Source organism: Nannobrachium achirus (genome assembly GCF_963921795.1).
Source record: "Nannobrachium achirus genome assembly, chromosome: 16".
In the NCBI taxonomy this organism is placed as follows: Eukaryota; Metazoa; Chordata; class Actinopteri; order Myctophiformes; family Myctophidae; genus Nannobrachium; species Nannobrachium achirus.
This window is the reverse complement of record NC_137823.1, coordinates 58,428,609-58,443,790: the sequence shown is the minus strand read 5'-3', so window position 1 is coordinate 58,443,790 and position 15,182 is coordinate 58,428,609. Positions and strand designations below refer to the sequence as shown.

At 41.6% G+C, this 15,182-nt stretch overlaps 1 protein-coding gene across 1 annotated transcript in view; it reads left to right on the top strand.

The window, feature by feature from the left end:
* Positions 1 to 15,182, top strand: part of mpv17 (mitochondrial inner membrane protein MPV17) — a 58,686-nt gene that overhangs the window by 13,706 nt on the left and 29,798 nt on the right. The window contains exons 3-4 of the mRNA XM_080745188.1: positions 5,451 to 5,566; positions 12,798 to 12,890. Of these exons, the coding sequence (XP_080601314.1) occupies positions 5,451 to 5,566; positions 12,798 to 12,890 (209 nt within the window). The remainder of the gene's footprint in view (positions 1 to 5,450; positions 5,567 to 12,797; positions 12,891 to 15,182) is intronic.

The window sequence follows — 15,182 nt, the reverse complement described above, 5'->3', positions numbered from 1 at the left end:
GGAGCTCCGGGGGTCCTTGGAGGTTGTAGTTTGGCAGGTAAGGAACGTGTGTGCAAAATTTGGCATGGATCGGGGCAACGGTTGCGGAGATATGAGCAGGGCAAGAGTGTGACGTGTGAGGTGTGACAGACAGACTGACGGACTGACGGACTTACACTTTGTGCAGGGTTTGATAGTAAATGCAATCAACCTTTCCTTATGAAGCAAATGCTATTTTTCAATATTCTTAAGTCAAGACATGGTATTGTAGGCCTACTGTTGCCATGAAAGATGATGACAGAAATACCTTGTTGTACCTAAACCTGGAGAAGATCAAGTTTAACCTGAGGGGGTCACCAGGGAAATTTGATCGCGCATGGGGCTCTATGATTGAACATATAAACAAATTAAAGACACTACAGCTGGCCGCTCCGACATGATGATAGGATCTAAATCTAAGCTACGGTCAAAGCCCACCTTAAATATAGGTGTGCATATATATGAATGTATGTATGTATACTGTTTGAGCTGGTCAACCTAGTCCTTTATTGATTTTTTAACTTTTTTGTTTTTGTTTTCTTTGGTCTGTATATGCCATAACTGTTCCACTGAGGAGTGCCAGGAGGTATAATAAGGGAAAATAAGAGGGAAATGATACTGACCATACTTGTATTATGTATGATGGAATGTATGTTGTATGTATGCTACATGTTGTATTGTCAGTGGTGTACTGTAAGTGCACATAGGGGGAAAAAAAACAAAAAAAACTTTTGACATCTTGTGAGAATTGTAATAACAAATGTACTTGTGTCAAAAGCAATAAAGAAATTATATAAAAAAAGAAATACCTTGTTGTGAAAGCAGTGTGCCACATGCAGACAGCCTGCGCGATTAGTCCAATAATTAATTCCCTTATGCGAGATTGAAGCGTTTTTTTTTCTTTCTTTCTTTTTAGCCTACTTTTTCATTCAATTCGTTTTCAGTCCCAACTATGCAGTGAGTAGGCCTAATAGACTACTTTAACTGTTGCTATTGGCTGTTTGTACACCTGCTTGTAATGTATGCATTAAAATGATTATGTCCGGTATTTTCTTCAGATGTCCGGTACATTTTTATCATGCCGGTCACGGTGACCGGCTGTTAAAAATCCTAGCGCGACCTCTGACGTACGTATCTGCGCTGGATTTAAGGTGTGTGTGTGTGTGTGTGTGTGTGTGTGTGTGTGTGTGTGTGTGTGTGTGTGTGTGTGTGTGTGTGTGTGTGTGTGTGTGTGTGTGTGTGTGTGTGTGTGTGTGTGTGTGTGTGTGTGTGTGTGTGTGTGTGTGTGTGTGTGTGTGTGTGTGTGTGTGCGCGCTTTTACATTTGTGACCTACTGAGGACCAGATGTCCTCACAAGTATAGTAGAATTGGGAAAAAAAATAGACAATGTGAGGACCAATAGTAGGTCCTAATAAGGGTTAGGGTTATGGGTTAGGTTTAGGGATAGAGGTTAGGGTAAGGCAACAGGACTTGCATAAAAATGAATGGAAGTCTATGTAATGTCCTAATGCCCCCCTTCTCTCACACACAGGTGGAAAGGGTAAGAGATATTTACTACAGTAGGATTCGGGGCAGGGAGTATGAATCCAGCAGAGTGAGAGAAAATATCTCATCCTTCAGAAAGTACATGAAGTAAACCTCTTCCACCTGTTCAGTTTGTTTAGACACTGAGACAGCTGTCTCGGTGTCTTGCCATATACAGCACAGCCAAGCCAAGTCACTGCCAGCTACTGGAGGGCTGTGCAATATATCAACATTATTATTGAGACCATAGGTCGCAAGTTTAGTATGTGAACGGTCACAGCTTGTCCGTATGTATGTATGTATGTATCTCTGTCACACCTGATACTGAGGTTCTATGGGTTTGTCGCTCTGACGTCACTATGATGTCAGGGGAACCGCTCTTAACAGAATGGGTTTGCCACTCTGACATCACGCTCTGGCTTCACCAGGGTGTCCGCGGATCTTGAAAAGCCTTGAAAAGTATTGAATTTAGTTTTGGAAATTCAAGGCCTTAAAATGTCTTAAAAAGTATGGAATAGTGTGAGTGGGGGTATTGAATTTTATCTGGGCCAGAATGAATAAACGTGTCGCAAACAGAATTTCGTTTCATTAATATCCTTGCCAGAAAGTGCCTGCCGTCTGTCTCTTTCTGCATGCAGCGGAGCCACAGCGCTCTGCTCCAGCCTCCACTGAACTTCAACGCGGTGAACGGAGTCAACGGACTGGTCACTGCTCGCTCCCGCGTACATGAACGTGCTCTCCTCTCTCACTGTGATGTGATGCTACGTTTAGCTACATGCTAAAGCTACTGCCGTTTCTGGCTTCTCGTCTCGTCTCGGTACAGAGTGAGGCTAGAAGTTGGTCGTTTACTAGGCTAGAGTGAGGCTGGCAGAGAGTCATAAACTCATTAAGTCATAAAAAGACGTCTGATTTTCAAAGCGGAGAAACTAATTATCTGTGATTTACAACAGCCGTTCTCCCGACCAGAGCGCTCTAGTCTATGTACACGTTCTCATAGTATTGCGTCTCTCCCATATGATAGAGTGGTCTCTCCCCTCTTCCGAGAGCCCCCATATACACAGTGGTGAGAAAGGTATACTCAAATGTTTTACTTAAGTATACTGCAAGTAAAAGTCCGGAATTCAAAATGTACTTGAGTAAAAGTATACACTTAGGACTAAAAGTAAAAGTACTCATTCTATTCTCTTATTCTGTTTCACATGTTACCAAATAATATCCTTTGAACATAGCCATGGCTGAAGTGGTTATGTAGGCTATAGGCCTACTTTTCAAAGTAACTAGTTTTCAAATAATTGTAGTGGAGTAAAAGTGCAATATTTGCCTCTGAGATGTAGTGGAGTAGAAGTAAAATAAATGAAAATTGGAAATACTCCAGTAAAGTAAAAGTACCTTAAATTGTACTTATAAGTACGGCACTTGTGTAAATTACCCTTTTATTACCTCAAGAAAATAAAAAAACATACCATTATTGCACCAAAGTAATGAACAAACTAAAACTATACTATAAAACATTTTCAAACACCAAATTGTAAAATAATATAAGAAAGAGGCAAACATTTTATAAATAGCCGATCTAAAAGCTCACAATACTAAAAAAAATTGGGGACCCAAACATTTTTTCTGGGACCCATTTGAATGACCACCTGTGGTGCAGGACTCATTACATTGAAAATCTAGCAACATCACTGTACATCTTTTCTTACTGTCGTTATGCCGAATGGCATCGTATTACTTGTTTACATGTATTTATCCAATGCAATTCAATAAACAATGCAATTAATAGTAAACCTTTTAAAAATGTTGCCGCGGTAATGGTATTAAATTTGTGTTTTTAGAGGTATTAAAAAGCCTTAAAAAGTATTGAATTTGTACTTGGAAAATGTGCAGATACCCTGGGCTTCACGCTCTGGCTTCACTGTGATGTCACACTAGCAGAATCCTTTTTATGTGGAGTTCCCTGATGTCATCAATATTAAGCCCACATCTAACAGGACTTCATATGGGAATGCCCATTATATGGAGGCCACATCGGCCACATACCACCACACTAACGGCTGGTTCTACAGACAGGGATCTCCATGTATGGGCATAAAAGGGTATGATGTCAGATGTCATAGACATCATAGGACTTTCACATAACGAATAACTGAGTAAGCATGTTTGGGCTCTCACAGCATATCTCCATATACAGCAGTAATGTGGAAGTAATGTCCAATTCATTCCTCAGCTCTCGGTATCCCAGCCAGTTCACCTGCTGTCCTTCCATCCCATTGAACAGAATTTCTCTCTCCTCAGCGAAGAAACCCCCAAAAGTTAGCAGCTGGGATTTTAGGAGTGGTGAATAGGGCTGAAAGGTTAGGATGATTCCATGAAGCCCTCAGCTATCATACTGTAGTCCCACGTCCCACGTGTGTCATTGTGTTTTTGCCTTGTCTCAGCATCAGGAACATTCAAGTAAACCAAACAGGAGAGTTTGGTGGTTTGACATTAATAAGGCTCAATGTGTATGGTGCACACTGTGAGAAGTGAATGGGAGGGTTGGCATCCATGCTTGTGCCTCCATTGGCAGGTGCCCCTGCCTGGGCTAGATGTGCCCACTAAGCATTGGCACACAATGTAATACAAGGTGACATAATGCCACTAATCATAATTCGCTTTTTTTTTTTCTTGCTCTCCCTTCTGTTACCTCCTCCTCTGTCTTTTGTTTGTTTCTTTCTTCAATAACAATCTTAGGCCTAGAATTATTGAATGCTTTAACCAGTGAAAAATAGCAGATATACAAGCTCACAGCGCGGCACCGAGTGCCGCGCTGCGAGTTCGTAGATCTGCTATTTTTTGAAAAAGTCGTGAAAATGTGTGCAAATCTTTGAATATGCATATTTTTAAAGTAACTCAAATTTTGCTTCTTGGTGGTCCCTGGAACTAGATATTTTGAGATGGGGGTCCATGGCCAAATAAATATCATCCTTCACATGAAAAGGTTTGAGAACCACTGACATAGTAGTCTCTCAAGAACAGACTAATTGAGCTCCAGTTAAGTGAAAAGGACCTTTTCTTTGACGATGGCTGGCCAGATTGCTGACATAGAAACATAGGTTTTTCCAAAAAACCTTAGAAGGATTCAAAAGACACTTATAGCCCTTTCATGAAAAAAGTCAGGGAAACCTAGCATCGCTCAGTGGTTTAGGGAACTATCTTTGTGCCTTCCTTTAGAAAGAATCACATACACTCTCAAAAACAAACAAGAGCTATTTGAGAAAATATGGGAGAATTTTATTCCATATGTCAAGGGCAACGACCTTTCTTATTTGATGGAGGAAACGGGAGTAGGGTAGCTGCTTTCCCTCTACAGTCACTGGTACGGCCTTGTGGCATAGGACTTTGGATGTTAATGGTATATGTGCTCTTTGTTTCATAATTATTTAATATTCTTATGTGTCGTGTTATGTCAGGTATTTTGTTTTTATTTTAATTTTTTTTATTTTTAAGGTTGTATTCTTTTTTGTTTTGTCTGAATGTAGCTTTTTATTGTACTGTATTTGTTGTCTTATGTCTTATATGTCTTAAAAAAGTATGGAAAAAAACACAAAATAAATATTGTTTAAAAAAAACAAAAGACACTTACTGTATGGAATCGGGTCAAAATTCAAATTTTCACAATTTAAAAAAAATAGCAGATCTACAAGCTCGCAGCGCGGAGCTGCTATTTTTGCGATCTACGATCTGCTATTTTTCAATAGTTAAAGCGTTAAATAATGATAGATTAATGTGTACCCGTTTTGAATGGGATAAAGCTTTGAATTGCCTTTTTGTTAGAATATGCTACAGTATGTACACATACACTCACCTCGTCTTCCCATCCCCCCCCCCCCCCCCCCCCCCCCCCCCCCTCTCTCTTTCTCCTCCAGGGTCATTGGTGGGTGTTGGTGATGTCATCTCCCAGCAGCTGCTTGAGAGGAGGGGATTGGCCAATCATAGTATCCAGCGGACAGCCAAGATGATGAGCATAGGTTTTTTCTTTGTGGTGAGTCTCTCCTCTCCTCTGTTTGTTGGAGGCGTCTTCATTATTACCATACACCAGGGTTCCCCAATAGGCGGCCCGCGGGCCATTTGCGGCCCGCGGGGGGCTACTGTCTGGCCCCCACCAACCCCAGTAATAATGTTGGTATAAGAGCAGCAACAACACTAGTATATCGTCGTTGTCGGGTGGAAATTTCATATCTCCAAATTTGTACGTTCTTTCACAAATCATACAAGGCCGTCGCACAAAAGTAGTGAAAACAAGCAGATCTACAAGCGCTTGTAGATCGGCTGTTTTCGCTAGTTTGAATAATTTTGAAAATGATAAATGCAAAACGAATGGTTTTGGACATACAAGATTTTCACCCGACAACGACGATATCTGAACTGTCACAGTCGCTGGAGTAGTGGGAACGCCACCGTCGCCCCTTGCAATGTTGTGGCCCTCAGCTTGGTACCCTAGACATGATTCGGCCCTTGGGGAAAACTAATTTTCACAAATGTGCATATTGTGGTTGTCATACAGCCTCTTGCTGTAACCTCATTCCTCAGTTGAAATGCCTGCACTTCACCACTGAAACTTCATATTGGGTTGCTGGTTTTTGTTCAGGACTTTTCCCCCCAAGCTTGACTCACTGTGCTTGCTGATAGCCAACTTAGAAATTAGAAACATATAGTGTATTATTATTTTATGCTTTAACTATTGAAAAATAGCCGATATACAAGCTCACAGCGTGGCATCGGTGCCGCGCTACGAGCTTGTAGATCTGCTATTTTTGAATTTTTTTGAAAATTAGAATTTTGACCCGATTCTATAAGTGTCTTTTGAATCCTTCTAAGATTTTTTGAAAACCCTATGTTTCTATGTCAGCAATCTGGCTGGCCATCGTCAAAGAAAAGGTCCTTTTCACTTAACTGGAGCTCAGTTAAGCCTGTATCAGAGTCGGGTCCGCGGTGGAAGGCTTTACACCGCGGTGTAGTGCCGTGTAGTTTTTTTGAGCGTTAACGTTGTAGTTTTATGACTCAAAAAGACTACACGGCACTACACCGCAGTGGATAGCCTTCCACCGCGGACCCGACTCTGATACGGGCTTTAGTCTGTTCTTGAGAGACTACTATGTCAGTGGTTCTCAAACTTTTTCATGTCAAGGCCACGGACCCCCAACTCAAAATATTTAGTTCCAGTGACCCCCCTGAAGCAAAACTTTTTGTTACAAACGTTTGCTTTGAAAATACATATATTCAAAGATTTGCATACATTTTCACGACTTTTTCTAAAATAGCAGATCTACAAGCTCACAGCGCGGCGCAGCGCGGCACTCGGTGCCGCGTTGTGAGCTTGTATATCTGCTATTTTTCACTGGTTAAAGCATTCAATAATTCTAGGCCTAACTGGGTTATTGTCGGATACATTTAGCATCTAACCTACCAGGAAACTGAAAACATGATTATCCACAAAGACTAGAAAAAGAGTCACCACAGTGGGGACACTTTGGCACCTTGTGTGACCAGTGTCACACAGCTCTTTGATACATTCTACCTCCAGTACCAGTACCAATTCAAATGTCCACTATTAAACTAAACTCTTTTGCTTTGAAGCCAAATATAAAACATTGTATTCAGAGTATATTGGTTTATTAACTCATTTAGTGCCACCCCTTTCACCACTAGAGGGCGCCCAGTGGCCAGAGAAAATCCCATAGGGATATGCTGGTATATGCAGAAGCCCTGCAGCCATGACTTGCCTGAACACTTTCCTTTGTGCATGACTGCATGTACAGGAAGAGGATGAAGTTAGCTTGAAGTTAGCTATTGGCTACCAAGCATTTTAGAAGCCTTATTTTCGTCAACTTAGCCATGATTAAACCTTGCACACCTCATGCATGGGAAAAAAACAGAGAAGAATGAGCTCTGAAAAATCCAATGCAATCCTGGATTGCATTGGAGTGGATTTGTGCAGTTTGTTCACAGCTTTCAAACAAAAAAATCCGATTGGAAATCCGTTCAGGCATTCTTGAGATAATCGCCCTTATGTTTTACATGTAATGTAACCAAAAATGGCTGCCCTGTATGTTAGATGGGGTTGTATGGGGGTGGAACATGCAAAATCGCGATTGAAATCATGTTCACCAGATTTGATGGGGTCAAAAAAAAAAAAAAAAAAAAAAAATCAAAAAAAAAAAATTCAATTTTTTTTTTTTTTTTTTTTTTTTTTTTTAATATCCCGAACTAGTTCGGGATAGGCACTCTGTGATACGATAATATATCCCGAACTAATTCGGGATAGGCACTCAATGAGTTAACTCGGGAGTCATGTGACAATGAGCGTTTTTTGATATTCCATAATGTTTAACTGTAATTGGCTTCCAAAATTAGTGAGAGGGCCTATTTCAACAACTAAAACAAATAGAGATGTGCCGATTGATCGGTGAGTGAACGCGATCGGCCGATAATGCCTTTATCGGCTTTGATCGGTATCGGCTTTGCCGATTCTACAAGCTAGATCAGCTGTTTTCACAATATTTAGCTGTGGGACTGAATGTAACCTCAGCTTCAACTCCTACAAGTTGAATTGGATACTAAAGGACCTCAGCCTGCAATCTCCTAATGTTAATACTTAATACAATGTCAATGTTTTGTAAGAAGAATCATTAAATATATAAATGCTGCTACAGTAACACAATAAATAGAAGAATTTATGGATTTGACGCTGTGATGGGGAATATCGATATCGGCAGATACTGATTCCAGTTGATCGGTGATCGGTATCGGCCCCAAGAATCGCAATCGGAGCATCTCTAAAAACAAACATATATCATGAACACATTAACACAACATCCAATCAACCCCAATTGGGCACTTTCACTTCTGCCCATAGGGGCACAACGAAGGCGAAAAGTTGCACTGTGTGGCGTAAATGCAATTCCCCCCAGCTTCCACAGGTCCTGACAGCTGAAATCCACACCTTACATCAGGGGTCCCCAATTAGTTTTCCCCAAGGGCCGAATCATGTCTAGGGTACCAAGCCGAGGGCCACAGCATTGCAGGGGGCGACGGCGGCGTTCCTGCTACACCAGCGACAGTTCAGATATCGTCGTTGTCGGGTGAAAATCTTGTATGTCCAAAACCGTTCATTTTGAATTTATCATTTTTAAAATTATTTAAACTAGTGAAAACAGCCGATCTACAAGCACACAACGCCTCGCGGTGCGAGGCGTTGTGTGCTTGTAGATCTGCCGTTTTCACTACTTTTGTGCGACGGGCGACGGCCTTGTTTGATGAAGCAGAGCTTTACTTTGCAAAGAACGTACACATTTTGAGATACGTGTTTTCCACCCGACAATGGCGATATACTAGTGTTGTTGCTGCTCTTATACCACCATTATTACTGGGGTTGGTGGGGGCCAGATAGTAGCCCCCCCGCGGGCCGCAAATGGCCCGCGGGCCGCCTATTGTGGAACCCTGCCTTACAAAGTCCTAGGGGAGATATTCACTCACTCTGTGGAGCACCCCATGGAGTGAGTTATTTCTAAACCCCATTATGGATGTTATGACGCCAGCAGAAGTCAGTCTGACCCAGCAAAATGCCACGTTTCTTTTTTTATTTCTATTATCTCTAAGTTTTGACGTCACAGACACGCAGTCAAAGTTTATTTATATTTCCCTAATCGTCTTACATCACAACAACAGGCCATTGTTATTGTCCAAGGTTCCATAGATAGACAACATGTCAACTAAGCTCCGCTGCCACAAACAAAAGCCTATATATTCTATTTTTATGTATTTTTCATGTTTCTCTTGTTTGTGTTTTTTCTGTTTTTTTCCTTACCATTGAAATAGATAGAATAGATTTACTGTCAAAACCTCGACCAGCTGTCTGTCTGTCAGTCTGTCAGTCACACGTCACACTTTTGCCCTGCTCATATCTCCGCAACCGTTGCCCCGATCCATGCCAAATTTTGCACACACACTCCTTGCCTGCCAAACCACAACCTCCACCCATCAATTCTCACATGCCCCTCTTCTAGCGCCACCTTCAGGCCGATTTTTTAAAACACATTTTTGGACACTACTCCTACAGATTTTTCCCTCAAATCACGCAAATCGGTACACGGTATGTTTACACTCATGTCATCAACATGGATCTGTCCCATTTAGCGCCACCTTCAGGCCGATTTTTTAAAACACATTTTTGGACACTACTCCTATAGATTTTGCCCTAAAATCACGCAAATCGGTACACAATATTTCTACACTCATCTCATCAACATGGATCTGTCCCATATAGCGCCCACCATCAGGCCGATTTTTTCTAACAAATTTTTGGACACTGCTCCTACACATTTTGGCCTAAAATCACGCTGCGACCTGACGGTCGCTTATCTCCTGATTAGGGAGTCTTACTGGTAGTAAGATGTGTGTATTTTCTATACATAAACTATTGGAGTTTTCAGACCAAGCTGCCAAACTAAACCACAGCCCTACTCACGCTCACAGTGCGACTACTGTAGGGCAGGGGTCTTCAACGTTTTCAGGCCAAAGACCCCTTAGCTGAGAGAGAGATGAAGCAGGGAACATCTACAACCTTTTCATAGATTCCATATAGTTTCATAGTTTTACAGCACAATCATCAGTGTATTTTGGATTCATGTCAATTTGTGTTTTCAGATATTTAACCACTTGAACCGTCAATAATAAACTTGACCTTTCTCTCTGTACTTCTTTTCTGCCTCTACACCAAACCTCTTGCCGAAAATAGCCGATCTACAAGCTCACAACGCCTCGCAGCACAAGGCATTGTGAGCTTGTAGATCTGCTATTTTTTGGCTAATGTTCTCAGAATATGTATGCTAGGGTTCAAGTGGTTAATATAAAAAAGGAGATTTTTTTTTCTACCACACAAAGATTTGGAGGACCCCCTGTAGTAATTCTGAGGACCCCCTAGGTGTCCCGGACCCCCTGTTGAGGGGGAAGCGCTCACTATCCCGACTATCCGCTGTTCCGACATGGTCGGCAGGTTAGTTACTTAGCGTCGGCAGGTTAGTTACTTAGCGTAAGGCAGGTTAGTTACTTAGCGTAAGGCAGGTTAGTTACTTAGCGTAAGGCAGGTTAGTTACTTAGCGTCGGCAGGTTAGTTACTGAGGTAAGGTTTACTGAGGTTAGGTTTACTGAGGTTAGGTTTAGGGTTGGGGGTAGAGTTAGGGTTATAGTTTTAGTGTCGGAATACCGGACCGTCGGAACTCTGATGCGGACCCCTGTTGAGGACCCTTGCTGTAGGGCTTATCGTTTAGTTTGTAGATCAGCTTTTTCTGGTGTGTGACACTATGCGGTATGAATCACACATAGGGCTGTCACAATTATTACATAATCGTCTAATCGTGATTTTTTTGAAATAATCGTGATTATTTTTCATAATCGTCATAATCGTTTCCATGTTGAAAAATGTTCATATATTTAAAAAAAGGTAAAAAATGTTGGAAATAGCAGATCTACAAGCTCACAACGCGTCGCATCGCGGCACGTTGTGAGCTTGTAGATCGGCTATTTCCACTATCAAAGTTATTTTTTAAGTAGTAAGTTGTCAAATATGTCAGTAATTTCTTTGTATATTTTAGGTTATGTGTCATATCTACCATGTACAACTTCAAAGCCTAAAAGCCAAACAGAAATGTAATTATCAAAGACAAAAAACACAATTAAATCGTTAATCTCCAATTATTTGAGTGACAATTAATCGTCATGTAAAATGTCATATCGTGACAGCCCTAGCCCTACTCACGCTCACAGTGCGACTACTGTAGGGCAGGGGTCTTCAACGTTTTCAGGCCAAGGACCCCTTAGTTGAGAGAGACAGATGAAGCAGGGACCCCCACAACCTGTTCATAGATTCCATATAGTTTCATCGTTTGACAGCACAATCATCAGTGTATTTTGGATTCATGTAAATTTTTGTTTTCAGATATTTAACCACTTGAACCGTCAATAATAAACTTGACCTTTCTCTCTGTACTTAGTCTGCTCTTTTCCCCCTCTACACCAAACAGAGCATGTGAGCGGAGTGGAGCGGGAACGATCGCCGCTCCGCGCTCCAGAGGGCTCTCATCCCGCTCGCTCGTCGCTCTGGTCGGCCACCGGGCCGCTCCGCTCCGCCGCTCACCTTGATTTCCGCATTTCTCGCTCCGCGCTCGCTCCACGCTCCGCTCATCAATCAGAGTCAGCAGCGAAAATAAAAAAAGGATTTTGCTACCATATGCGAAACACTTTCTCCTTTGCTTTGCCAAGTGTTCCCAAGACAAATGCCTGCGGTAACGTGACGTGAGCCTCGGCTTGATGGAAACCTGCCTTCACTGTTACAAAAGACGCCATCTAATCTAAGGCATTGTATTTTTTAATAAGACGGGCAATATTAAATCCAGCTGGTTATTGATTAATCACCACAACCGAGAGAGGGAGGCGACTCGTGGCGTGTGTTTTCCATTCAGCCAAATCAGTCCGTTGACTGGCTGCTGGTAACTTAACTGGCACAAGGTAGGTAGGCTTAGGCTATTTATTATAAACATAGCCTACGTGTGTGGATGATATAAATTTAGATACATTTGACTTGAGTGAAATCGTGATAAAGGGAATTCTCTGTCTGTTCTCCTCTCCGTCTCCGCGGTGCCTACATGGCTTCACTGCACTAGTACTGCGCACGGCTCTGTTTTGTTGGAAACATGCGGCGCGCGGCCCCAATAGGGTCGGCTTGGAGCGGAACGAAGTGGAGGAAAATCCTCGCTCCAAAGCCACTCAGATCCATTTGAAAAGTCGCTCGCTCACGCTCACGTCAAAAACGGCCCGCTCCGCTCGCGCTCCGCTCACATGCTCTGACACCAAACCTCTTGCCGAAAATAGCCGATCTACAAGCTCACAACGCCTTGCAGCACAAGGCGTTGTGAGCTTGTAGATCTGCTATTTTCGGCTAATGTTCTCAGAATATGTATGCTAGGGTTCAAGTGGTTAATATAAAAAAGGAGAAAAAATATTTCTACCACACAAAGATTTGGAGGATCCCCCCTTAGGCAGCCCGGACCCCCTGTTGAAGACCCTTGCTGTAGGGCTTATCGTTTAGTTTGTAGATCAGCTTTTTCTGGTGTGTGATACTATGCAGTATGAATCACACATGATGCATTGTTGTGTGTTTTTTTCCTCTCCCAAGAGCCAGAAGCTCACTTATACGTGACTCTCTCCCCCACCAGGGTCCAGTGATCGGTGGCTGGTACAAGGTCCTGGACAAACTGGTGGTTGGAGGCACCAAGACTGCTGCCATGAAGAAGATGCTGGTTGACCAGGTTAGACATCTGAGAGATCAGTGACCGTATTGACATGGTAGCCATTTTGCTGTTATGTCATAAGTGGGGCATTCTTTCACAACCCATCAAGGTAACACAATTCCTCGCTGCCACCACTGTGTTGATGGTGGAAGTTTCCTGTTCATTTCCCTAAATGGGTATATTTTCCATTCTGCCTGCGTTACATGTACAGATGTGCCTTATCTTCAGGTACAATAGATTTGGGATTTATTGTTTGATATTTAGTTACAGACTAAATATGGCTATAATAACCCCCTCTAGTCCAGGCGTTTTTTGATGGAATCGTGAACTTTATGAAAGAAGCATGAAATTTGGCACACAGTTAGAACATGCCATATGTAACATTTTTGGCTATAGGGGCATCGCAGATTTGTCTTGGGAAACTTGTGGGAGCCAATTAAAGTTGGGCTCTCATAGACTTTACTATAGACTAAAATAATACAAAAAATAAATATGCTTTAAGTAGCATGTAAGGGGTCAAACTAGGTGTTTTTTATGATTCTGAATCCAATGCAAACATTTGTTTTGCAGGAAAAACATTCCTTGGGCTAAAAACGGACCCCATAAAAGTGATAAAACTATGGTTTATTGATGAGTCAGCACTTTTCACAGTTTTGTGGCGTCCGTTTCTCGGAAAGGAATGTTTTTCGTGCAAAACAAATGCCTGCATTGGATTCAGAATCCTGAAAAACACCTAGTTTGACCCCTCACATGCTACTTAAAGCATATTTATTTTTTGTATTATTTTACTATATAGTAAAGTCTATGAGAGCCCAACTTTGATTGGCCCCCACAAGTTTCCCAAGACAAATCTGCGATGCCCCTGCGAAGATCAAAATATGGGTGTAATTTGGCCGTAAAGTGCTTGATGAATCGGGCCCATTGTGTGTAAAACAACCTGACACTGGTAATTACAGTACAAACGTTTGTTTCCATGCCATGCATTCATGTAGGCAGCACTACACATACAGCAGAGTATGCAAACACAAATACACATGGCATGCTCATACAGACATGCAAGTATAGATGCACAACACTGAGGATAAATGAATGTTTCTGCATGTTACTATGTGTTTCTGTAGTGTGTTTAGTATAGATGCACAACACTGAGGATAAGTGAATGTTTCTGCATGTTACTGTGTGTTTCTGTAGTGTGTTTAGTATAGATGCACAACACTGAGGATAAGTGAATGTTTCTGCATGTTACTGTGTGTTTCTGTAGTGTGTTTAGTATAGATGCACAACACTGAGGATAAGTGAATGTTTCTGCATGTTACTGTGTGTTTCTCTAGGTGTGTTTAGTATAGATGCACAACACTGAGGATAAATGAATGTTTCTGCATGTTACTGTGTGTTTCTCTAGGTGTGTTTAGTATAGATGCACAACACTGAGGATAAATGAATGTTACTGCATGTTACTGTGTGTTTCTCTAGGTGTGTTTAGTATAGATGCACAATAGGGTGGATCTTAAATGACCTTTTTCTGATTTTCTTGAGTCTCACCCCCCAATTATGTTCCAATGTACAAAAAACTGCTTTGGTTAAAATTTGGTTGAATTTCAAGCATATTTAGAGGTAGCTCAATCAAGTCAAAGATTGTACATTTTATTGGTCAAAATCGAATTGCACTGCAGGCACATTTAAGTTATACATTACACATTATTCTTATACTAAGCACAGAAATGATATTTTTTAAGCTTACAAATCTAAACACAAATCTGATTACATGTTTGTCATATGTCAAACCAGAATTAATGTATTGTAGGTAATAGCAAAGCAAAGAATGACAATTCACTGCAGTATAGCAATTCAGTAGTTACTGATCAATTAAAGTTTGTTTACGGCTATCGGGATACTTGTGCCGATAGTCCTGCACAATTTGCAGCAAGTATTGGAGTTGGGACTCATCTTTAGTAATGAGACCACAATATTCTTGTATTAGGTCAACCCCACACTCTGCATGATCATTAACAACATTCATCGCCTTCACTACAGCCAGAGCTTCTTGGTAGTCCTCCCTGGGCTCCCACTCAAAGCACCTTGGAAAAAATCTTCAATGTTCTTCCTTGCAATTGTTCCAAGGTCAACAGTAATTCTCTTCATATGCCCCTGTTCACCATAAGTGATTGGAAAACTTTAGAGAAGCAGCTTTAGACACCTCAGCATTTATTGATGAACCAGATACCTCGCTGCTGGAGGTATCCGGTTCAGAGCTCCAGGAGCTACCCATCATGCCCGTTGGATGGCAAAGGTTATTTATTGTATGAAGAT